The sequence below is a fragment of the Penicillium canariense genome (assembly GCF_028826845.1).
Source record: "Penicillium canariense strain IBT 26290 chromosome Unknown utg000004l_segment0_segment0, whole genome shotgun sequence".
NCBI classification, from domain to species: domain Eukaryota; kingdom Fungi; phylum Ascomycota; class Eurotiomycetes; order Eurotiales; family Aspergillaceae; genus Penicillium; species Penicillium canariense.
Genome location: NW_026622731.1, coordinates 3,649,107 through 3,666,954, shown reverse-complemented (window position 1 = coordinate 3,666,954; position 17,848 = coordinate 3,649,107). Strand labels below are relative to the sequence as shown.

At 52.7% G+C, this 17,848-nt stretch overlaps 9 protein-coding genes across 9 annotated transcripts; 6 read left to right on the top strand and 3 right to left on the bottom strand.

Annotated features, from left to right (window-relative positions):
- Positions 1 to 39: 39 nt before the first annotated feature.
- N7482_007630 (SKI complex subunit WD repeat protein SKI8) lies at positions 40 to 2,194 on the top strand (the record flags this gene model as incomplete). The annotated part of the gene is made up of 8 exons (XM_056689754.1): positions 40 to 300; positions 803 to 943; positions 997 to 1,033; positions 1,086 to 1,346; positions 1,420 to 1,574; positions 1,626 to 1,719; positions 1,768 to 1,954; positions 2,011 to 2,194. The coding sequence occupies 8 exons, from the start codon at positions 40 to 42 to the stop codon at positions 2,192 to 2,194; spliced, it is 1,320 nt and encodes a 439-aa protein (XP_056542183.1).
- A 135-nt stretch (positions 2,195 to 2,329) lies between these two features.
- On the bottom strand, positions 2,330 to 3,167 carry N7482_007629 (kinetochore Spc25 family protein; the record flags this gene model as incomplete). The annotated part of the gene is made up of 2 exons (XM_056689753.1): positions 2,330 to 2,874; positions 2,936 to 3,167. The coding sequence occupies 2 exons, from the start codon at positions 3,165 to 3,167 to the stop codon at positions 2,330 to 2,332; spliced, it is 777 nt and encodes a 258-aa protein (XP_056542182.1).
- A 310-nt stretch (positions 3,168 to 3,477) lies between these two features.
- Positions 3,478 to 6,555, top strand: N7482_007628 (uncharacterized protein; the record flags this gene model as incomplete). The annotated part of the gene is made up of 3 exons (XM_056689752.1): positions 3,478 to 4,780; positions 4,843 to 5,518; positions 5,574 to 6,555. 3 exons carry the CDS (start codon positions 3,478 to 3,480, stop codon positions 6,553 to 6,555), a joined length of 2,961 nt encoding a protein of 986 aa, XP_056542181.1.
- Positions 6,556 to 6,965: 410 nt separating this feature from the next.
- N7482_007627 (copper metallochaperone ATX1) lies at positions 6,966 to 7,314 on the top strand (the record flags this gene model as incomplete). The annotated part of the gene is made up of 2 exons (XM_056689751.1): positions 6,966 to 7,053; positions 7,163 to 7,314. 2 exons carry the CDS (start codon positions 6,966 to 6,968, stop codon positions 7,312 to 7,314), a joined length of 240 nt encoding a protein of 79 aa, XP_056542180.1.
- Positions 7,315 to 7,817: 503 nt separating this feature from the next.
- On the bottom strand, positions 7,818 to 10,972 carry N7482_007626 (DUF2293 domain-containing protein; the record flags this gene model as incomplete). The annotated part of the gene is made up of 5 exons (XM_056689750.1): positions 7,818 to 7,944; positions 8,035 to 10,229; positions 10,308 to 10,598; positions 10,656 to 10,775; positions 10,838 to 10,972. The coding sequence occupies 5 exons, from the start codon at positions 10,970 to 10,972 to the stop codon at positions 7,818 to 7,820; spliced, it is 2,868 nt and encodes a 955-aa protein (XP_056542179.1).
- Positions 10,973 to 11,398: 426 nt separating this feature from the next.
- N7482_007625 (uncharacterized protein) lies at positions 11,399 to 11,882 on the top strand (the record flags this gene model as incomplete). The annotated part of the gene is made up of 2 exons (XM_056689749.1): positions 11,399 to 11,703; positions 11,768 to 11,882. The coding sequence occupies 2 exons, from the start codon at positions 11,399 to 11,401 to the stop codon at positions 11,880 to 11,882; spliced, it is 420 nt and encodes a 139-aa protein (XP_056542178.1).
- Positions 11,883 to 12,562: 680 nt separating this feature from the next.
- Positions 12,563 to 13,872, top strand: N7482_007624 (CHY zinc finger protein; the record flags this gene model as incomplete). The annotated part of the gene is made up of 2 exons (XM_056689748.1): positions 12,563 to 13,598; positions 13,841 to 13,872. The coding sequence occupies 2 exons, from the start codon at positions 12,563 to 12,565 to the stop codon at positions 13,870 to 13,872; spliced, it is 1,068 nt and encodes a 355-aa protein (XP_056542177.1).
- A 232-nt stretch (positions 13,873 to 14,104) lies between these two features.
- N7482_007623 (zinc ribbon domain-containing protein) lies at positions 14,105 to 14,876 on the top strand (the record flags this gene model as incomplete). The annotated part of the gene is made up of 2 exons (XM_056689747.1): positions 14,105 to 14,205; positions 14,378 to 14,876. The coding sequence occupies 2 exons, from the start codon at positions 14,105 to 14,107 to the stop codon at positions 14,874 to 14,876; spliced, it is 600 nt and encodes a 199-aa protein (XP_056542176.1).
- Positions 14,877 to 15,505: 629 nt separating this feature from the next.
- N7482_007622 (uncharacterized protein) lies at positions 15,506 to 17,443 on the bottom strand (the record flags this gene model as incomplete). The annotated part of the gene is made up of 8 exons (XM_056689746.1): positions 15,506 to 15,727; positions 15,785 to 15,913; positions 15,965 to 16,336; positions 16,384 to 16,870; positions 16,921 to 16,977; positions 17,031 to 17,034; positions 17,187 to 17,350; positions 17,406 to 17,443. The coding sequence occupies 8 exons, from the start codon at positions 17,441 to 17,443 to the stop codon at positions 15,506 to 15,508; spliced, it is 1,473 nt and encodes a 490-aa protein (XP_056542175.1).
- Between the last annotated feature and the right edge of the window lie 405 nt (positions 17,444 to 17,848).

Here is a 17,848-nt window from a genome sequence, read left to right as displayed (position 1 = left end):
CGCCTCACGCCTGGGAACAATCCCTCCTCCCCGCTCGCCATGGCCCTGTCCCTCTCCCTCCGACGGGCTTTGCCCCAATTCCCTCCCCTCGGCTTCCTCTCCACCGCCTCCTTCGCCTTGCCCATCTCCATCACCATTCCACCGCTGCTCGCCGACCTCTGGGAGTCCGTCCTCCGCGCCGTGCCGAAGAAGAAGACTTCGCACATGAAGAAGCGCCACCGTCAAATGGCCGGCAAGGCCCTGAAGGACGTACAGAATCTCAACAAGTGCCCCGGCTGCGGTCAAGTCAAGCGGGCCCATGTATTGTGTCCCCACTGTGTGAAAGGTACGGGCATCTCCTTTTTCTGCTCTGACCAGCGGTCCGCTGTTTGGACAGCGAGCTCTTTGGAAACCTCTGTCTCGGGCGACAATCTAGTGCCAATGCGCTGCCTGGACTTTGCCAATTATTGGAAGCTAACGGACTTGTAGATATCAAGCAATCGTGGAAGTCGGTGCAAACCGCATGAGATGCGACCAAACTTAAAACAAGAGCGCTCTTCATATATCCCACCATGAAGCAGTTGGAATGGACCTGGCGTGGGATTCGGAAGAGCATTGTGTATTTGTAGGAATTGGGTTGTGGATATATCTGCTGCATGGCATCTGGCGTCTGGTTACGTGGGATAAAAAAGGCGTGAATGCGCTATATTCAATTCAGTATCTTGGTCGCAATGGCCGATATGAAAATCTATTTATATTCTATCTAAACCTCGGAGTAAAGTGACTTAGCCGTTGCGTCTGGGCCTAGATGTGTCGAGCGTAGAGGCATCTTTGTTCCGTGACGCCTGAGGCGCGAAGGCGGAACCAAAGCTTCGCCGAAGTCGCGGGCCCAAACGTCATAACGGCAGTTGAAGTTGGATCTGGAACAACACAATCCCTCCGAGTTGAGGCCAAATTGAGCATGGTACAGTTCAAGTAGGCGTTGTGGGACTCTGCACCACTGCTAACACCGTGTAGTCGAGACAATTCCTTGCGTGGGGCTCGGCCGACAATGGTGGGTTGGCAATATCTCAAAACACAACCAATATGAGCTAACTGAGGCTCAGCGCACCCGGTCGATATCTTCTCTCTAGCGGTGACGGAGAAGCAAATTCTGTCCGCGTCAGGGGCTCCATCTCTCAAGGTGCATTCGACCACCGACACAGACTTCCCGCTGGTTCAATCCATCGATGGAGCTCACCCACTTGGCTGCCATCACATCGTGACCGATGAAAGTGGCTCTCGGGCTGTCAGTGCAGGATTTGCCGGAGATGTCAAAGCCTGGTCCTGTCAAGAGGGCCATTGGTCTGCAGATACCGCGACCTCAGGTATGAGCAGACTTGGCGCAACCAAAGGAGGGATCCATCCATGCTAATCAGGAGCCAACAGCTTGCCTAATAGACGTCAGAGCATGGGCTATAGCCTTGTCTGCAGATGGCCGGTATCTTGCAGGTGTCTCACAGAATGGTCGTGTTGGTGTATGGGATCTAAGCGAGAATGGTACCCAAATACGAGACCATGAGACCAAAGGCAGCTTCGGCACCTGTATCGACTTGGTAGGTCCTCCATCGCACCTTTTGAACCATTGCTCCCACTGACATATATAGTCTGCCGATGGCCGTTTTATTGCCAGCGGCCATGAGAATGGTGCTGTCTATATCTTCCTTACCGATACTGGCCGCATGCCGTTCTCTCTGTCAGGTACGTGATCCTCACCACGAAGGCCCCGCAAAAATTAATTGGCCATAGGTCTGGTGAAACCCGTCAGGACAGTAGCTTTCTCTCCCGGTGGGAAGATTCTTGCGGCAGCTGGAGATTCGAAGGTGATCGTGCTCTACGATACCTCTTCTGGTGAACAGATTGCCAATCTCTCCGGCCACGCGGCCTGGGTCTTGTCTCTTTCGTGGAGCAGTTCGGGAGAGTATCTTCTTAGCAGGTGAGTGCACACATCCTATGGAGGCCTGAAAAGTCAAGATCTAATCGCCTCGGCAGTTCATTCGATGGCAAAGTCAAGGTCTGGTCGATTGACACTAAGATGTGCGTTGCGACACAGTCTGAGACCGAAAAGGCAGTTTGGAGTGTCAAATGGCTTCCCAAGACTGCCAGGTCCGAGTGTTTCGCTACTGCAGGTGCTAATAGAAGCGTCGCATTCTACCGCGAGGCCACTGGTGGTTGAGCACTGTCCACGATATCGCCTAGGTGCCTGTGCCAGCCCTACGTACTTTGATTACCTCAATGAACATGATGCTCCGTATGTATCAATTAGGCTCATGAATATCATAACAAAATATCTCCCAACCCCTTTCCTCCTTCAGTTCATTGTGTCTATAAACAGCTTACGCATTCGCTTGAGGAATGCCCCGAAGTCTCGGTCATCGTTGACAAGGTCCACCTCCCGCTCCAGTGCGTCCCTATCCACCTTGGGCCTCGTGTGGAAAACCTCGTAGTCGCGACTAGCAGTGCCCAACTCAAACCATGCCTCCGCTTCCCAGTCCTTCTCCAAAAGATGGCTGTAAGCAAACTTCAACCGATCCTCCCGACCTGCGCCCTCGATTCGTAAACAAAGGTAGTCTTGCCAAAATTCCAGTTCGGGGAAGTTCAGTCGAGATTGTGCATCCAAGTGCGTGGCATGTGTTTTCTGTGCCTCCAGTTTCTGGTTGATCGCCTTCTGGGTCTCTGCGATCTGTTGCTTGAGGCGGTCGCGCTTGGCGAGTCGAGAGTCGCGTTGCATGCTGATCGAGGAAATCGCAGAATGCATTTCGGCTGCTTCGGCGGCTTCTTTCTGGAGTGTCTGTTCATGGGTTTGGGATTTGAGGTTGGTTATTTCAATATCTCGCTGTCGCATTCGTTCGTCCTCTGCAGGTTTGTTTTAGTCAGTGCCCAGGATAGTGGGGGCAACAATGTCGCTTCATCGCACCTTGGAGCTCAGCAAGGTTGATATGGAATTGATTGCGTTCCTCGAGGACTTGCTTGCGCCCTCGCTCGATGAACGCGTCAAATTTGGCTGTAAATTGGGCCATGCGATTGCGCAGGTCTTCGAATCCAAAGTTGATGCTGGGCAGCGAGTCGGCCATGGAGGGGGCATCCGCGGAGGCGAGGGGAGGGCGCATGCCACTCGTCGAGAGAGAGGGCTCGAATGTAGACGCCATGATCGGTATCACTGCTAGGATCTATAGTTTTTGATGTGTAGGTTTGCGACGTGGTGGTTGACAAAAGGAACCTGACGCGTTGGGGATCTGCGGGTATTTTGGGTTGCGGTGCAACGGGGCCAGGAAGTGGGCTTATCGATAAGCCATCAAAAAGCTTTCGGGTTCAACTGGACCTCATCGACCTCCACGAAGAATATGCGACAACGTCCTTGCCCTTTCGAATCGCCCTAACACGGCCCTTCTCTCCAGAATTCCCTCGACATGGTCTGGCCCGGTCTTGCGCATATTGCAAGGAGCAAAGCAAGATCCGATGGATGAACATCCCGACAGTGCTCTACACTATGGGCACGTAGGAAGAGCTATCTACCTTCCCGAGACACAGACCTGGACATTCTCGCGCTCGTTCGCCCGACCGCCCTCAATCTCATATACTGGAGTGACGAAGACAACTGTGCGGGCACCCACTCGCACCTCCCAGCCGCAAACATCGGTGAAGCCGTTTCGAACGGCAGATCAGCAACTCATTCCACGAGTGCTTCCTGATCTTGCTTCTCACTGGTCCTCTATTCGAGACGATGGCCTTTCTAAAATCATTACGACCGTAACCGACATCTATGACCCTCAGGTCTCTTCGCTTCTCGATTTAGGGTATGCGACACATCATGGCACGGAAGATACGAGGGCTCGCGGGCCGGTCGCCATCGCGGCATCGGTGACTGGGGAGTGCGGCAATATTGTTTCTTTTCGAGCATTGACAGATGATACTGCGGAGTTACCAACCGAAGGCTCTGCATTGCGAGGGCCATCTATTGGTCAATCTGAGGTGACCGAATGGTCCAAGCGTGGAGCCCCCATTCAGCAGATTTGCTTTGCGCGCCCGCTAGAGGAGAAGCCTGTGTGGATGGCTGCACGCCTGCAAGAGGCGACCACGATATTCCGACCTTTGTATCATCTAGATCCTGTGCCTATGCACATCGCAGATGACGATACAGCCGCATTCTCTGTACCGCTTCGAAATTCCCGACTCGATGCGAATCCCGTGGTGGACATATCAAATTCGCATACAGGCGGCTTCTCGCACGCCGATGTGGCTTTCAACCCATGGTATCCGAGACAGCTTGCCATTGTCGACACGAGAGGTAACTGGAGCGTTTGGGAAATATCCGGTCGACAACGACGACGAAGGGCTAACTGGGCTGCCACGTGCGTGAAGAAAGGCGAATTGCCAGAGACAGTTGATAAGCCAGATGCCAACCGCCCGCGGCATGATGGATGGGCATCTATTGAATGGGTTGCCGACTTCTCAACTCTTTTGGTCTCCGATCGTCGCTGTCTTATGCTCTACCAGCTATCGGAGGGCGTGTGTCAAAGCAGCGCTGTCGAGATTGGCATGACGAGACAGTCTGAGTGGATTCTGGATGTGCAACGAAGCGCGCAGAATGTGGCTCACTTTTTTGTCCTGACCACATCTCGACTGGTCTGGTTTGATGTCACCACGGCGCCACCGAATGAACATGGATTGAGGCCTTCTCTACGTCCTCGCCTAGCCTGGCGCCATTTTCGAGACCCTGAGGACACAACGTTGCGTCTGAGCGACCTGCCGATTAATGGAGGTATGTCGACTCCCTTGATGTTATGACTTGGTTTTTCTGAACGTGGATACTAACCGGGTTAGACTTGCATCTGGTCCTCTACTCGAAGCTTACCGAACTTGTTCAGGTCTTTCCATGTCCTTTCATCGCAGATGAACAAGCTGAAGCGATCTCCATACCTGAACCATTCATGCTAGATGTGCCATCAGAAGTCAATGAGTCCCCTACCGAGATAGGCACCCCGGTCCATTACTCGACATTCATATTTCGAGAAATCGGACACTCCCCTCCTCCCGTGGGCAAGACATACTACAACCCTGACATGAAGCTCACCAAGCTATTCTGGATTGACTCATCACTCGGCGTCCATGAGAGCCTGTTTAGGCTCCCAGACGAAACGCCCGAGCAAGAGGATAACGTGCACCTTGAGTCTAGTAATATCCTGCGTCTGAAGAAGCGGCACCATGCACATAGAAAGAACATCGAGGTGGACGATGAAAACTTCGTCGTGGATGACTGGGATGAGACCGTCGCACCTCCACGTGCGGCTCTTCACCAGAACCTCTCCAGCGATTCCGACTTGGATCTCCAGTGGACCTTGGATTGGACATCTATATATGCGTTAGCCGTGGCAAACCTGGCAGCTGGTAGGAGTCCTGATAACCCTGGTCCGTCAGGTTCTACATTTGACCAGCTTATCGCGACCCGAGAGGGAGACATGGTCGACAACTCGAAGGACTGGATAGCAAGTGAAACAATGTAAGCCTCCAGCATGGACCTGTTGATTTGAAGGACTGATATTAATGGATCACAGGCTTGAGCTGAGCCAAGGTCGACCCGTGATGGAGGATATTGATGACACTGCCCATAATCTAACGCGTCTGGTCTCAACCGTCTTGTCCGAGCCTCCTGTTGGGGAGGCTCACTGCCGATACATCATTTTGCCACTGAAATTCTCCCCTGTCTTGCATGCCATGCCCCCCATCTCCTCAGACGAACAATCGAGTTTGGATTTTGTGAATCTCTACGACAGATTGGTTCATGAGTGGGTGACCAGTCTTTCTCACGATATCCCTCGGTTCACATGTGTCATGAAAGAGAGAGTCATTCGTGGTATCGCTCTTGATATACTTCTATCAAGACTCATCCGCATATCAAACACACCTAGCTCTAAAGACCTGCCACAAACGGTAGAAGCCACAGATGAGCATCGGACCGAGAGAGAGGAGTCAATATTCTCACAGACATCCAGCCTGCATTTGCCGTCCTCTCAACCCCCCAGCAGTCAGATCATAGTCACAGGAGAACCTACTTCCCAGGGACCATCGAGTAATACCTCGAAGGATCCCACCATCGCGGCCTATAATGGTCTATCTACATTTACTACATTTAAAAAGCCCCGCACCATGCCGCGGAATGTGGCCAACTTACTGTCCCACTGGGAACTCGGTGCTGATCCATCGACATATGAATGGCAGAAAACCTCGCAGATGCTCGAGGAAGAAGAGGCACAACGCAGTGCCGGGCCGAGCACACCCAGGAGGCAACGGTCACGAAGGAAACCCCAGCAGACGGCCCAGCCCGAGGCCTCATCCCTTCCACCCACCCGCGTCGCACCCCCCATCCGAACCTGGGGCAGTCAGCCCGACAACATCCTGCCCGCGCTGCCACTCCCTAGCAGCCAACCGACTGTGGACGAGGTGCCGATGACCCAGATGGAACGCGGGCAGTTTGGAGCACGCGAGGCGAAGAAGAGCCTGAAAGTCAGGAAGAAGCGGCGCGCCGCGGGATTTTAGCGTTCAGACGGAGGGCTCTCTGGCTTGTACATAGTCCACTCTTGGAAAAAGCAAAAGCAATCATATGAATTCAATAATGGCGTGCGACTGCTCTGCGAACCCGCCGTTGGCCCGCGCAGACCAATCGCGGAAATGGCTCAACGAAGGGGTGAACCACGTATGACAAATGCTGGTCTTTGCAAAGACCAGGATCGATAATCATCATCATCCCAGTAATCATCGTAATCACTATAAGCATCTCCTATAATAACGGGATATAACAAATCCGGGCCCCTAGTTGGTTTCACCCGCGCCCACTTGACTGCTTAAATCCCCCCTTCTTACGTCGCGCCCACTTTCACTTCCAACTCCCGCCTTTCCCTCCCCACAGCCCCGCGGCAGAACAAACCGTCACTTCCCAACTACCCGCAATGTCTGACCACCAATACAAGTTCAATGTGGCCATGAGCTGCGGCGGCTGCTCCGGCGCCATCGAGCGGGTCCTGAAGAAGCTGGAGGGTACGTATACCTCTAAACTACCACGGTTGCCTGCAATCTACATCCATCCCCGTCGATTGCTTTTGTTGGCCATTTCACCCCGTTGCTAACACACTCCCAATCGCCCCAGGCGTCAAGTCTTTCGATGTCAGCCTCGAGTCCCAGACTGCCAACATCATCGCCGAGCCGACCGTCTCGTACGACACCGTGCTGGCCGTGATCAAGAAGACGGGCAAGACCGTGAATAGCGGCGAGGCCGACGGGCAGGCCATGAGCGTGTAGCATCCTTCTTCGAGGTCGGCGAACTGGCGAGCCGGAACAGAACCTGAAATAGAGAAAGGAGATTTCCCTGCGTTGAAGACGGGGCAGCCGCCAGAGGGTGCTGTATTTCCGGATATGCGTGAGAGACGTGGTTGGGCGCTTCCCGGGGAAGAGCTGTGTTTATAAGCGCAATATACCTTTTGAATTCGCCCACTGGCCCATTTTGATGCCTGCAATACTGTCAAGATTTGCCTCCTGATATGGAATATAGCTAGATATGTCTATATTCATCGTATACAGCAAGGTGTGACTAGCGAGGGGCTCCTACACAGTATGAACGAAAGATAAGTGTAGCTTGGTACAAGACTGAAGACGATGGCTTGAAACTTGGCATCCTAAGAATGATGATGACAGGCGTTCTAAGAATAAGAATAGGCAGATGGGTATCACAGATAACGGCGTGCGTAACAAATGCATCAACCTTGAACCCAAGAACTCTCAAAACGCCTCAGACACTCTCCTCTTTAATCCACAATTACAATATGCCGTCCCTCGGGGACGGTGTACTGCGGCGGCTGCGATTCGACGCGTTGCACATAAATCGGGCGATTTTGCTCGACCATCTGGAAGAACCGCGGGTCATGGACGCGTCTGCAATCATGTTAGTTCTAGCAGGGGCATTTGCATAAACGGAGTGTGTGATTGGATATGAGATGATGGGTCCCATAAAGAAGGGCTTACCGCGGCGCGCCGAGCCCGCTACCAGGGCGTCTTTCACGAGAAGCGCCGCTGGGTTTACTATGCGGATCGCGGGGGTTAGATCCAGTGTTGGGAGGACGGTATGCCTGCTCGTGAGAAGCTGGCGCTACCCGTGGACTTCGAGGATGACGCTGTTCGGTAGGACCCTGGGTATGAGGCAGATCCTTGGGCACGTAGTGGTCAGGTATCCTCGTCCGCGCCGGCTGGCTACGGGTTTCTTCCACACGCGGGGGTTGTTGGTGTCTTGGCCGCTGGACATAGTATTCCACTGGCACTGGGCGAACCTCCCGGATATCGACGGGACGAACGAAGTCGTCAGCGTACAGCTTCCCATCGGAGGAAGCAGAATGGACCACAGAACGATCGGCATCAGTAAAGGCTCTCCAAACAGGGAGGCGCGATTCTTGAAGCATTGCGGGCCGCACACGGTCCAAATGGGGTCTACGATCATCATAGTGAGTAGGACGAACTTCCGGGTAAGAGACGTTCGGTGCTGGTCTGAAGGTGCGGTCACCAGCGGCAATCACGCCGCTGGTGCCAGTAAGCCCTGACTTTGTATGCATGGGGACTGGCTCATAAGGATCGGCGATCCGTGTCCGGTCTATAGCTAGCCCGGCATCTAAGCTGACCTGCGGGGAGCCCAAAGAGCCTGGGTTTCTCTCTGGGTGGTGTCCTATGACTGGAGGTTGTTCCGCTGGCGGAGGATGGTCATGACGGAGATAGTACCTGTCCTGCGAGTAAGGCCCTGGTAGGGGCTCATCGCGGCGGTACGGACCTCTTGGCCCTTCCGAGATCGGATTTCCAATGGGTCTCGTGTTCCAATTATCGGGACGATAACTTACAGGGACAGCAGCATAGTGCGCTAGCCGTCTCCTCTTGCAGTTCTGATCATCCGGGCTGCCTGGAGCCGCAGCAGGGCCATGCCGGGAGGTCTCGCCCTGTGAACGAACTGGGGTTACAGAACGAAGCGACATCCTGTTGGTCAGGTGCGCTAAGCGGCCATCTATCCGTCGCTTATCTGCCAGGCCAGGAGATTCAATCAATTCAATCGATGGGATTGCATCATCCTCGCGGGGTGCTTCTGTCCTGGGATAATGGGAACCAGGGAGTTCAGTCCGAGGTCCGAATTTGTGCTCACCATTGTGGTGTGGCTCTTGTGGCCCGCCCACAAACATGGGCGCATCTGCTCCATTATTGGATGGTACGGGGATTCTCTCCGACCGACCATTGGAATTCGTCTTTGGGTGCAATATAGCCTGGGGGTAACCGGCAGTTCCAACCGGATGAGGATTCTTCTCCAAATGTCGAAGTTCATGTGAGTTCTGTGTAGTTAGCGTCAATGTTCTCCCACTGGACCCATGTTGAGTATTTGTCCGCTGGGATTCCAATTGAGCGTGTCTCTCTTGAGCACCTACATTGCTCTTTCCAGACGGGTGATCCGTTGGTGGGAGAGCAAACAATCGCTGTCCAGGATTATCAACATAGACGGGGCCTAAAACAACTTTGGGGGCAATCTCCATAGAATGGGGAGCGACATCTCGGCGTCTTGGAGGATCTGGCATGTCATGAACAGGAGCAGGACGTTTCCCGTACCGCGGACTTTGTTGTTCACTGGAGGTACTGCCAATCTGGGTCTGCTGAGTGCCATTTGCTTCAGCTCGATACCGGTTGAGAGCGCGATTCCATGCTTGGTATCTGTTAAATCCTCGCCTGTTGATGGCCTTCTGCGCTGGTACCCTGGTAACGATTCGGAACCCAGGCGGGGCTTCCTCGGAGTGCTCTCGCAAGGGATCCTGGTTCGAGGCATGTACGGCACTAATCGGTTGAGTTTGAATCTCATGGGTTCGGGGATTGCTGGAGAAAATTTCCACACTGTGATCCCTGGTGCCTGCGATTGCCGGTCCATCTTCTTCTGTTTCACTGTCTTCATCATCTGATATGACGATGACCTCGCGGAAGACATCCTCAAGGGCGGTTTGGCCGTTTTCATCGTCCCCACGCCATGCGATAACTTTGGACAGGGTGACTTGCTCAACTTCCGATCTGGCTTCGTGGAATGATTTCTGCTTTAAAAGGCGATCATAATCAGTGTAGAGATGGCGGATGTGCGCCACAACTGCTAACTGTGCTCGGCGAGCCAAAGGTAACTCTGACGCTGTGCCGACTTTCCGTTGACCCTGACACCGTAGATATAGATATCAGGTACCTCTGATCTTTCTCATCATTCGCCCCATAGGCATTACCAGCAGACTTACCTTTTGAAACGCAGTTTTGATGATCTGATTGAGATCGTTGTCTGGGATATTAGGAAACAAGTCTCTGATGGCATCTCTTGCCTCCGTATTAATCGTGATTTGGTCAACCTCGGAGTTTGCTGGGGGTTGCTCTTTCAGACTGCCAAGCGTGTGGAAGGGTACTGCTTTCCCAGCGCTGGTGAGATATAGACCTAGCTCTGAGCAGGCTGCTGCGACAACTGTGCTTGGAAAATGATATCCTATCCTATGGACATGTTGAGACAAGTTATGTGTGCGCATATGAGGTGTTGTCTGGTTGAGGTGAGTACGGTTCCAGGAGAACGTAGGTAGGAAGCATCTCTGTCTTACCGAGACTGCATAGACCTGGAGTCCATCTTTCCGACACCGCTCCTTGCACGCGGTGGTGAGAAGCGGGTTGCCCGCAGGAATGAAGGTATAGCCGCTTGGCGCCTGCGCTTCGAAACATATCTAATTGTAACCGTCAAGCATCGTCCACGAGGGAGCACGGGCACCATTCCTGAACCACGTACCACACTCCGAAGTTTTTTCTTCTCTTGAGTAACCGACTCCATGATTACTTTGTGTTTGCGAGGTCTCCTCTGCAGGACGCGAGTGGGGGCGCGCCGAGTCGAAGCCGACATGGCTCTTCTCATGACCCGGGCCATTTCTTCTCAGGTTGGCTTTCGACGCAACCTGGAGATGAAGTCCTTTCAACACATATTTTCTAGATCGGCGCGGATGGCTGGGGCGGGGCGGGGAGGTTCAGTCGATAAGCGGAGCGTAGATCAGTGAGGATGGGCGGTCAGTCCATAAAACCGCTGGTCCGGGGGAAACAATCGGAGGGACGCGTGGAGGTTAACGGCACCCGGAGGACACTTCTTCTACCTGCTGAAACCAGGACAACTGTGAAGGAGCAAAGTGCAACAAGTCCTGCAGATTTCAGCGCGAGGAAGTTGGGGGGACGGGCATGCGAAAACGAAGTGATTGCGGCCCAAAGTCACCTGTCCAAATTGGGCTAGCGTTGCCTGAGGCCGTCCTTCTTCTGCAGTGGTGAAGCTGCCAAAACGAATCAACCTGCAACTCGCCAGGCCATGAGCGCTTCTCAGATCAGCCCGTTGGTCACTCAGCGGGAGGTCATCCATGCATACCGTCATCTATATCGGCAAGGCCTGAAGGCAATCAGATATGCGACCCCCGGCCGGCATGTCCTTCGAACAACCTTGCGGACTTCCTTTGGCGCTGCTCCACCCGAGGAGTTCGATCGGACAAGAATCGCCAACACCCTCCGCTTCTTCGAACGTGCAGCCGACATGACGGGTCTCGAACACAGAATTATCAAGAACCTGCTACTCACTCGGTACTGGGAACTACCGCAAAACGCCAAAGAGAGTCGCCTGTAAGTGACTATCACACCATACAAGCGGGAGAGTGGAGAAGGATGTCTCTGACTTGGGGATCAGTTTACGAAGCCTAGGACTTGGCAACGCAGAGCACCAGATACGGAAAAGTGCCTACGACCAATTCAACTTGACACTGGAGCGTTTGAATGAGAGCCTAGGAACGTGTCTCAAGTGAAATGAAGGATGCGAACTGGGCCATGGTGCCCAGTTAATTCGCTGCACCACCCACCCTAAATTGGGCTCCCATACTTCTCCTTGGGCAGAAATTTCAACCCGCGGCCACGAGGCAGCTATCCTGAATGGGAGTCCAACGTCAATCCTTCGCTTATTCTGGAAAGCCGCTGGTAAGGACGGTCCATCTGAGCAGGTTGTCATCCTATCATCCTCCATCACATTACGCTCCTAGCCAGCAAATAGTATGGCAGGGACTATGCCGTACACCCATGCAATCTCGCTCCTCACCGGTGCTCTATGTTGGCCAGCATTCCTCACCATGGGAATTCCGGGGATCTGTAGAGCTAAGCTGCGTAATCCGCCGGGATGCAAAATCCGGCAGATTGGTGATTGTGGGGGTCGTCGGTCGAAAGTAGAATATGCAAGATTTATAGAAGTTTCAGTTGTCATCAATTTTTGGGCTTAATTTTACGATGAGGATAAGCCATCCTGACTTGTACATGAGAAGCATCTTGTGGTTTTTGCTTGGCTCATACTTCGCCGCTAGATCCACCCAGCATGTGAGGATGATTCAGCAGCCCGACGTCACATGCCTTCAGCCAACACCGCTTCTCAACTCTCTTGCCAACTGCAAATAAGGCTGAAGATGATTGCATCTGATGTGATTCACCTCAGCCCTTCATGAGCAGCTTCATCACCTCGCTGCTAACTGAGCTCGGGTTCCGCACTGGCCTTCCCCGCACTCCCCAGCCTCACGACGCCGCTCCGAACGAACAAACAAACACGGCCTCAAATCACAACGAAGATCCCACCATTCTCGACACCTGCAAAGACCGTGGTGGGCTAGATCTGACTGGTGGCAATGCAAGGTCTTTGCCTGGCCCTCCCTTCTTCACTACCCTACCGAAAGAAATGGATGGCCGAGCCCCGGAGCCGGCGGCCACTGGACCCATGCCTCAACATGGACCGGTATCCGGTCAAACAATACCGATAACCAGCACCCCTCCGACCGGTCCTTTTGGCGAGGCTGGAGCCACCACATTTCTAACGAACTCAGAGGAGCAACAACGTCAACAGGCACGGCTATTGGGCACGGACTCGGTACAGGGACAGGACGGTGCGGGGCGATCACCAAGTGGCGTATTCAACATAGATGAACTTGGCAAGATGTCTTTGCCAGCGGATGACGGAATGGGTTGGCTCAGGAAGAAGATCCATGCCATTCGGGACCTTGATCTCAGCCATAACGAAAAGGCACGGATGGTCCACGACTTGATGACCGAAAGCTACAACTCTACTCGAACTCTACCTCCGATATCCCCCTCAGCGCTGTTTCCGACGCTAAGTCCGGGCATGAACTATCCCGATAGCCCGCCCGCCCCGTGGATGAGACAGCTTTCAGATCCGAGTCCGACGAGCCCCACATTAACAGCGGCGGTCCCCCAATATGAGAACCAATTCTCACTCACCCCGGAGGACTTGCAACCAACATACGTCCCAAGGGTTGATCACGAATCTCCAGTGGCTGAGATTGTCGATGCCGCTGATGAAGATCAGGATACAGAAGAGTGTGACGAGACCATTTTAGGCTGCCAGCACTACCATCGAAATGTCAAGCTACAGTGCCGCACTTGCAAGAAATGGTACACTTGTCGGTTCTGCCACGATGCAGTCGAGAATCATCATCTCATTCGTCGAGACACAGAGAATATGTTATGTATGCAATGCGGACATGCTCAGCCTGCAGCACAAAATTGCAGACAGTGTGGCGAACAGTCTGCCCAATATTACTGCGACATTTGCAAGCTCTGGGATAATGACAGCAAGAAGAGCATATATCACTGTCACGACTGCGGGATTTGTCGGGTTGGACAAGGACTTGGGAAGGACTTCTTCCACTGCAAGGTATTTCAATCACAAAAGCTCTCAACTCAAAATTTCGCTACTAATAATGCTCAGACATGCACCGTATGCTTGCCTATCTCAACTGAAGACACTCATCGATGCATTGAAAGGTCTACCCAATGTGACTGTCCCATTTGTGGCGATTATATGTTCACATCCCCAGAAACTGTGGTCGTGATGCGATGTGGCCACAGCCTTCACCACAAATGTTTCTCGGAATACTCAAAGACCTCCTTTCGTTGTCCTATTTGCAGCAAGACTATTACGAACATGGAATCAACATTCAGGAATCTGGATCGCACGATTGAAAGTCAGCCAATGCCAGTTGAGTTCAAGGATACCAAGGGTCTCATCTATTGTAACGACTGTGGCGCCAAGTCTGTTGTCAAGTACCACTGGCTGGGCTTGAAATGTGACCTGTGAGTATGATTGGCGATTTATGACGAGAAAGAAGGCTGACTTGAGAAGGTGCGAATCCTATAATACAGCCCAGCTGAGGGTTTTGCACGGAGACGTATCAGAAGTGCTTGAAGAGGAAGGTGTTGGTCACATTTCCTGTCAGCCACGCTCGACAACTTTGAATCCAGATAGGGAACCCGCGACCTCGTTGGCAGCACTGCACCTCAATGCCAACCCTGCACCTTCACACCTGAGCGTTCCTACTTCTGCCGATACCGGTTCTGATAGGCGAATTGTATCCTACAACATGACTCATGGCCGTGCAATTTCACCAGTGGTCAGCAACTACTTTGGATTGCCTACTGAACGTGAATCAGAGAAGCCGTCGTCGTTACCTTTCTTTGGTGGCCTGCCCCGTTATGACGGCGAGTCCGAATACGGTGCCTTGAACTTCTTGAGCAAGAAGCTCCGAGACCGATATGGATTTCTTGCAGGCGATAAGGCGGCTGCAGAGGCCACCTCAGCGGCTGCTGAAGAAGAAGAAGAAGAAGAAGCAGAAGAAGATGACGACGATGACGACGACGACGACGCCGCCCTAGCTTCGGACTCTTCGGAGACAGATGAGGAAGATAACGAAGAGGGTGATGATGACGATGGAGTGGAACGTATCGACCTTTTCGGCCATCGATGATCTAAATTTTGAGCTCTGACGTCCACAACACTCGAGCAACGCATGCATCAAGGTTGGATCCGGTTGATCGTTATGACCACACGATTTTTTTTGTCAACCATGTTGGTGCTTTTTGGTTTTGCGTATCGCCCTTCCCTACCCAGCAGCTTGGGCTGCAAATGGCGCTACATGGTTTGCATGCATTTCGCCAGCTGTTCATACTTTCAGCGTGGCCTTGGTCTTATTAACCAAATTATTGAGTGGTGACTTGTTCTGGAATCCGTCCTGCAGAAGCTGTCCTACACGACCAGGAGCACCTCCACGGGTGTGCGAGTCACCACTAAGCCCAGCAGCCAAGGGAATCCCGGGTTTTCTCTCAAAAGATGCCTCCGGAGAGCATCGTCTTCAATGGACATAGTTGCTGCCATTCGGGTTCAACAGCTACTGAATGGCTAGCCTTGGACACCCTGCATTAGAGAAGCCTGTCTTCGCCGGCATGGCACCTGCATATCTCCCACTTGAGCGTATTATTTTACAATGAAATGAATGTTGTCCATTCGGAAGAAGCCCTGCTTTTTTTTTATCACGAACCAAATTCTTCCAGAGATATAGATAGAACATTTGATTATTCGTATAAGGCATGCCCATCCTCACACCGCAGATCTCGGTGGCCCGGAGGAACGCTCCTGGGGCGCATCTTCCACATGAGCAGTTGGGGCCTTGCTCTCCTCTGTCACCATGGCCATGGCTTCACGCTTCTCAGAGCCTCCTTCGATCTCGCCTGCCTCGACAAAATCAATGCCTCCAAAGATCTTATCCATTCGCTCAAGAGAGACGCCCTTTGTCTCGGGAAGGATAAAAAATACAGAGATCTTTGCCAACAGTCAGTCATCCCAGTATCATCCAGGTATTAAGATGCGTAAACTTACTCCAGCAGCGACATTGAGACCGAACAACAGCCAATAGCTGTGACCTCCAACCTTGGCGTTGAAAGATGGCCAAGATTGGGTCAACAAGATAAGCCAGGAAGTCTGGCCAAGCATCGCAAGACCAAAGCCCTAGGCTTGATCAGAATATATACGGTGACATGGGCTGATAGCCAAACTCACCTTATCTCGAACATGCTGAGGGAAGATTTCAGAGACCACTGCTGCGGCGATAGGACCGTTGGACCAGCAGTATGTCAAACCAACAATGAACAGCATGGCAACCTCCACGACAGCCGCAGCCTTGTTTGTGTTTGAAGGAAACGCCGTGCAGAGGCAGGACATAATCAACAGCGCCAGCGCCTGGATAGCGAACCCAGCCAAGAGAAGGCCTCGTCGGCCGAATCTTTCCACAGTGAAGGTATTGACCAATACAATGAGCAACTGTAGGACAGACTGGATGCCATTGATGGCCAAAGCCTGGGAGCCAGCGTCCCACCCCAGGCTTTGGTAGATGAGAGTGGCATACATAGTGAGGGAAGCAATACCACCGCACTGTATATCTTAGTGAGGATTGTATGGTAAATTTTGGAATAACGTACCTGCTGGAGACTGGCCGCATAGAATCCATACGCCAAACGCTTACGCATACTCTTATCCTTGAACAAGCCGAGATACCCAGGATTGTATCTACGACGGAACTCATATGATGTAACCAGCTCATGGAACTCGGCACGGATACGCTCATCGGTCGGAGCCCCAGACCGCAGCCGGCTGAGCACTTGCAGCGATTTCTCAGGTGTCTCGGGGTACTTCTCCAGCATAAAACGGGGGCTCTCGGGGTACCAGAAAGAGACGAAGATAAAGGCCAACCCGATTGGGATCTGGACAATGTTGGATACTCGCCAGGCAATGTTATAGGGAGACTTGTGGAAGGACATTCCGTAGCCGGTCCAAAAGGCAATGAGGGTGCCGAGTTGGTAGCCGAACTGGGAGACTGTGCCGACGAAACTTCCTCGTAACTTGGTGGGAGCACATTCGGCGACGTATAGGTTAGTTGCAATGTATACGCAGCCGAAACCCAGACCACTATGAACAGTCAGAGTTACTGGAATGGGGTGGGCACGGAAAAAACCCACGTTAAGAGTCGTCCTAAGATGAGGACACCGAAGTTGTTCGGGACCACCTCAACAATTCTGTATTTGCGTTAGTTGCTTGGCATGAATTTTCATGGATCATCTGTGCTTACACTCCTATAATCATTATGCAGATCGAAATCCGCAAAGCCCACAAACGGCCCAGCCAGCCGGCTAGCGAGCCTCCCAGCCAAAGTTGGGCAACACCTAATGAGAACACAGAATCTGTCAACAATTGACCAAAATTGGACAAGGATAGATCTACCCACCAGTCATGGCCCATGGGATAGTGGCAACCAGACCAGATTTGCTGGCGGTAATGCCATAGTAGTCGATAAACTGCTTGTCGGCCAGAATGACCGTCATGACCCCAGCATCGTAACCATTAAAGCAGGTTGAAAAGACCATGCCATAAAGCAGCAACGCTGCAAAGCTAGATGGAGCGTTAGTCGAAACGCCCAAGGATTACTAGACGAACGAACACTTACCGGTCATCCTTGGGCAGAAACTTTTCCACAAGACCCATTTTGAAGCCGAAAAACCAACGGAATCTGGGGTCGCAATAGTCAGAGAACCGTGTGTGTCTGCATGAACCTCCCTCTCGGCGGTATATATACACTCTCAAAAGGCTGCCGGAACTTCGGGACCCCACATCTGGGGTAGCAAAAGTCTGGAGTGCATTGCCGATCTCCAAACGCTCCAGAGTTGAGCGGTGCTCTAAGCGGGAATGCGGGCAAGAGGGGGTTTATTCAACAGCAGCCGCCAAGCTTATGACAGTCGCTCACATCAACCGTGCTCCTTGGGCTAGGCTTTCAGACCGCTCCGTTCATCCCGCCGGAGCGACTCCGCCGGAATGTTGCTCTTCGGACATCTCGCTGGACATCCCGCCGAATATCCCGCGGCGGAGGCCACACTAAAGACCGGCGGTCCT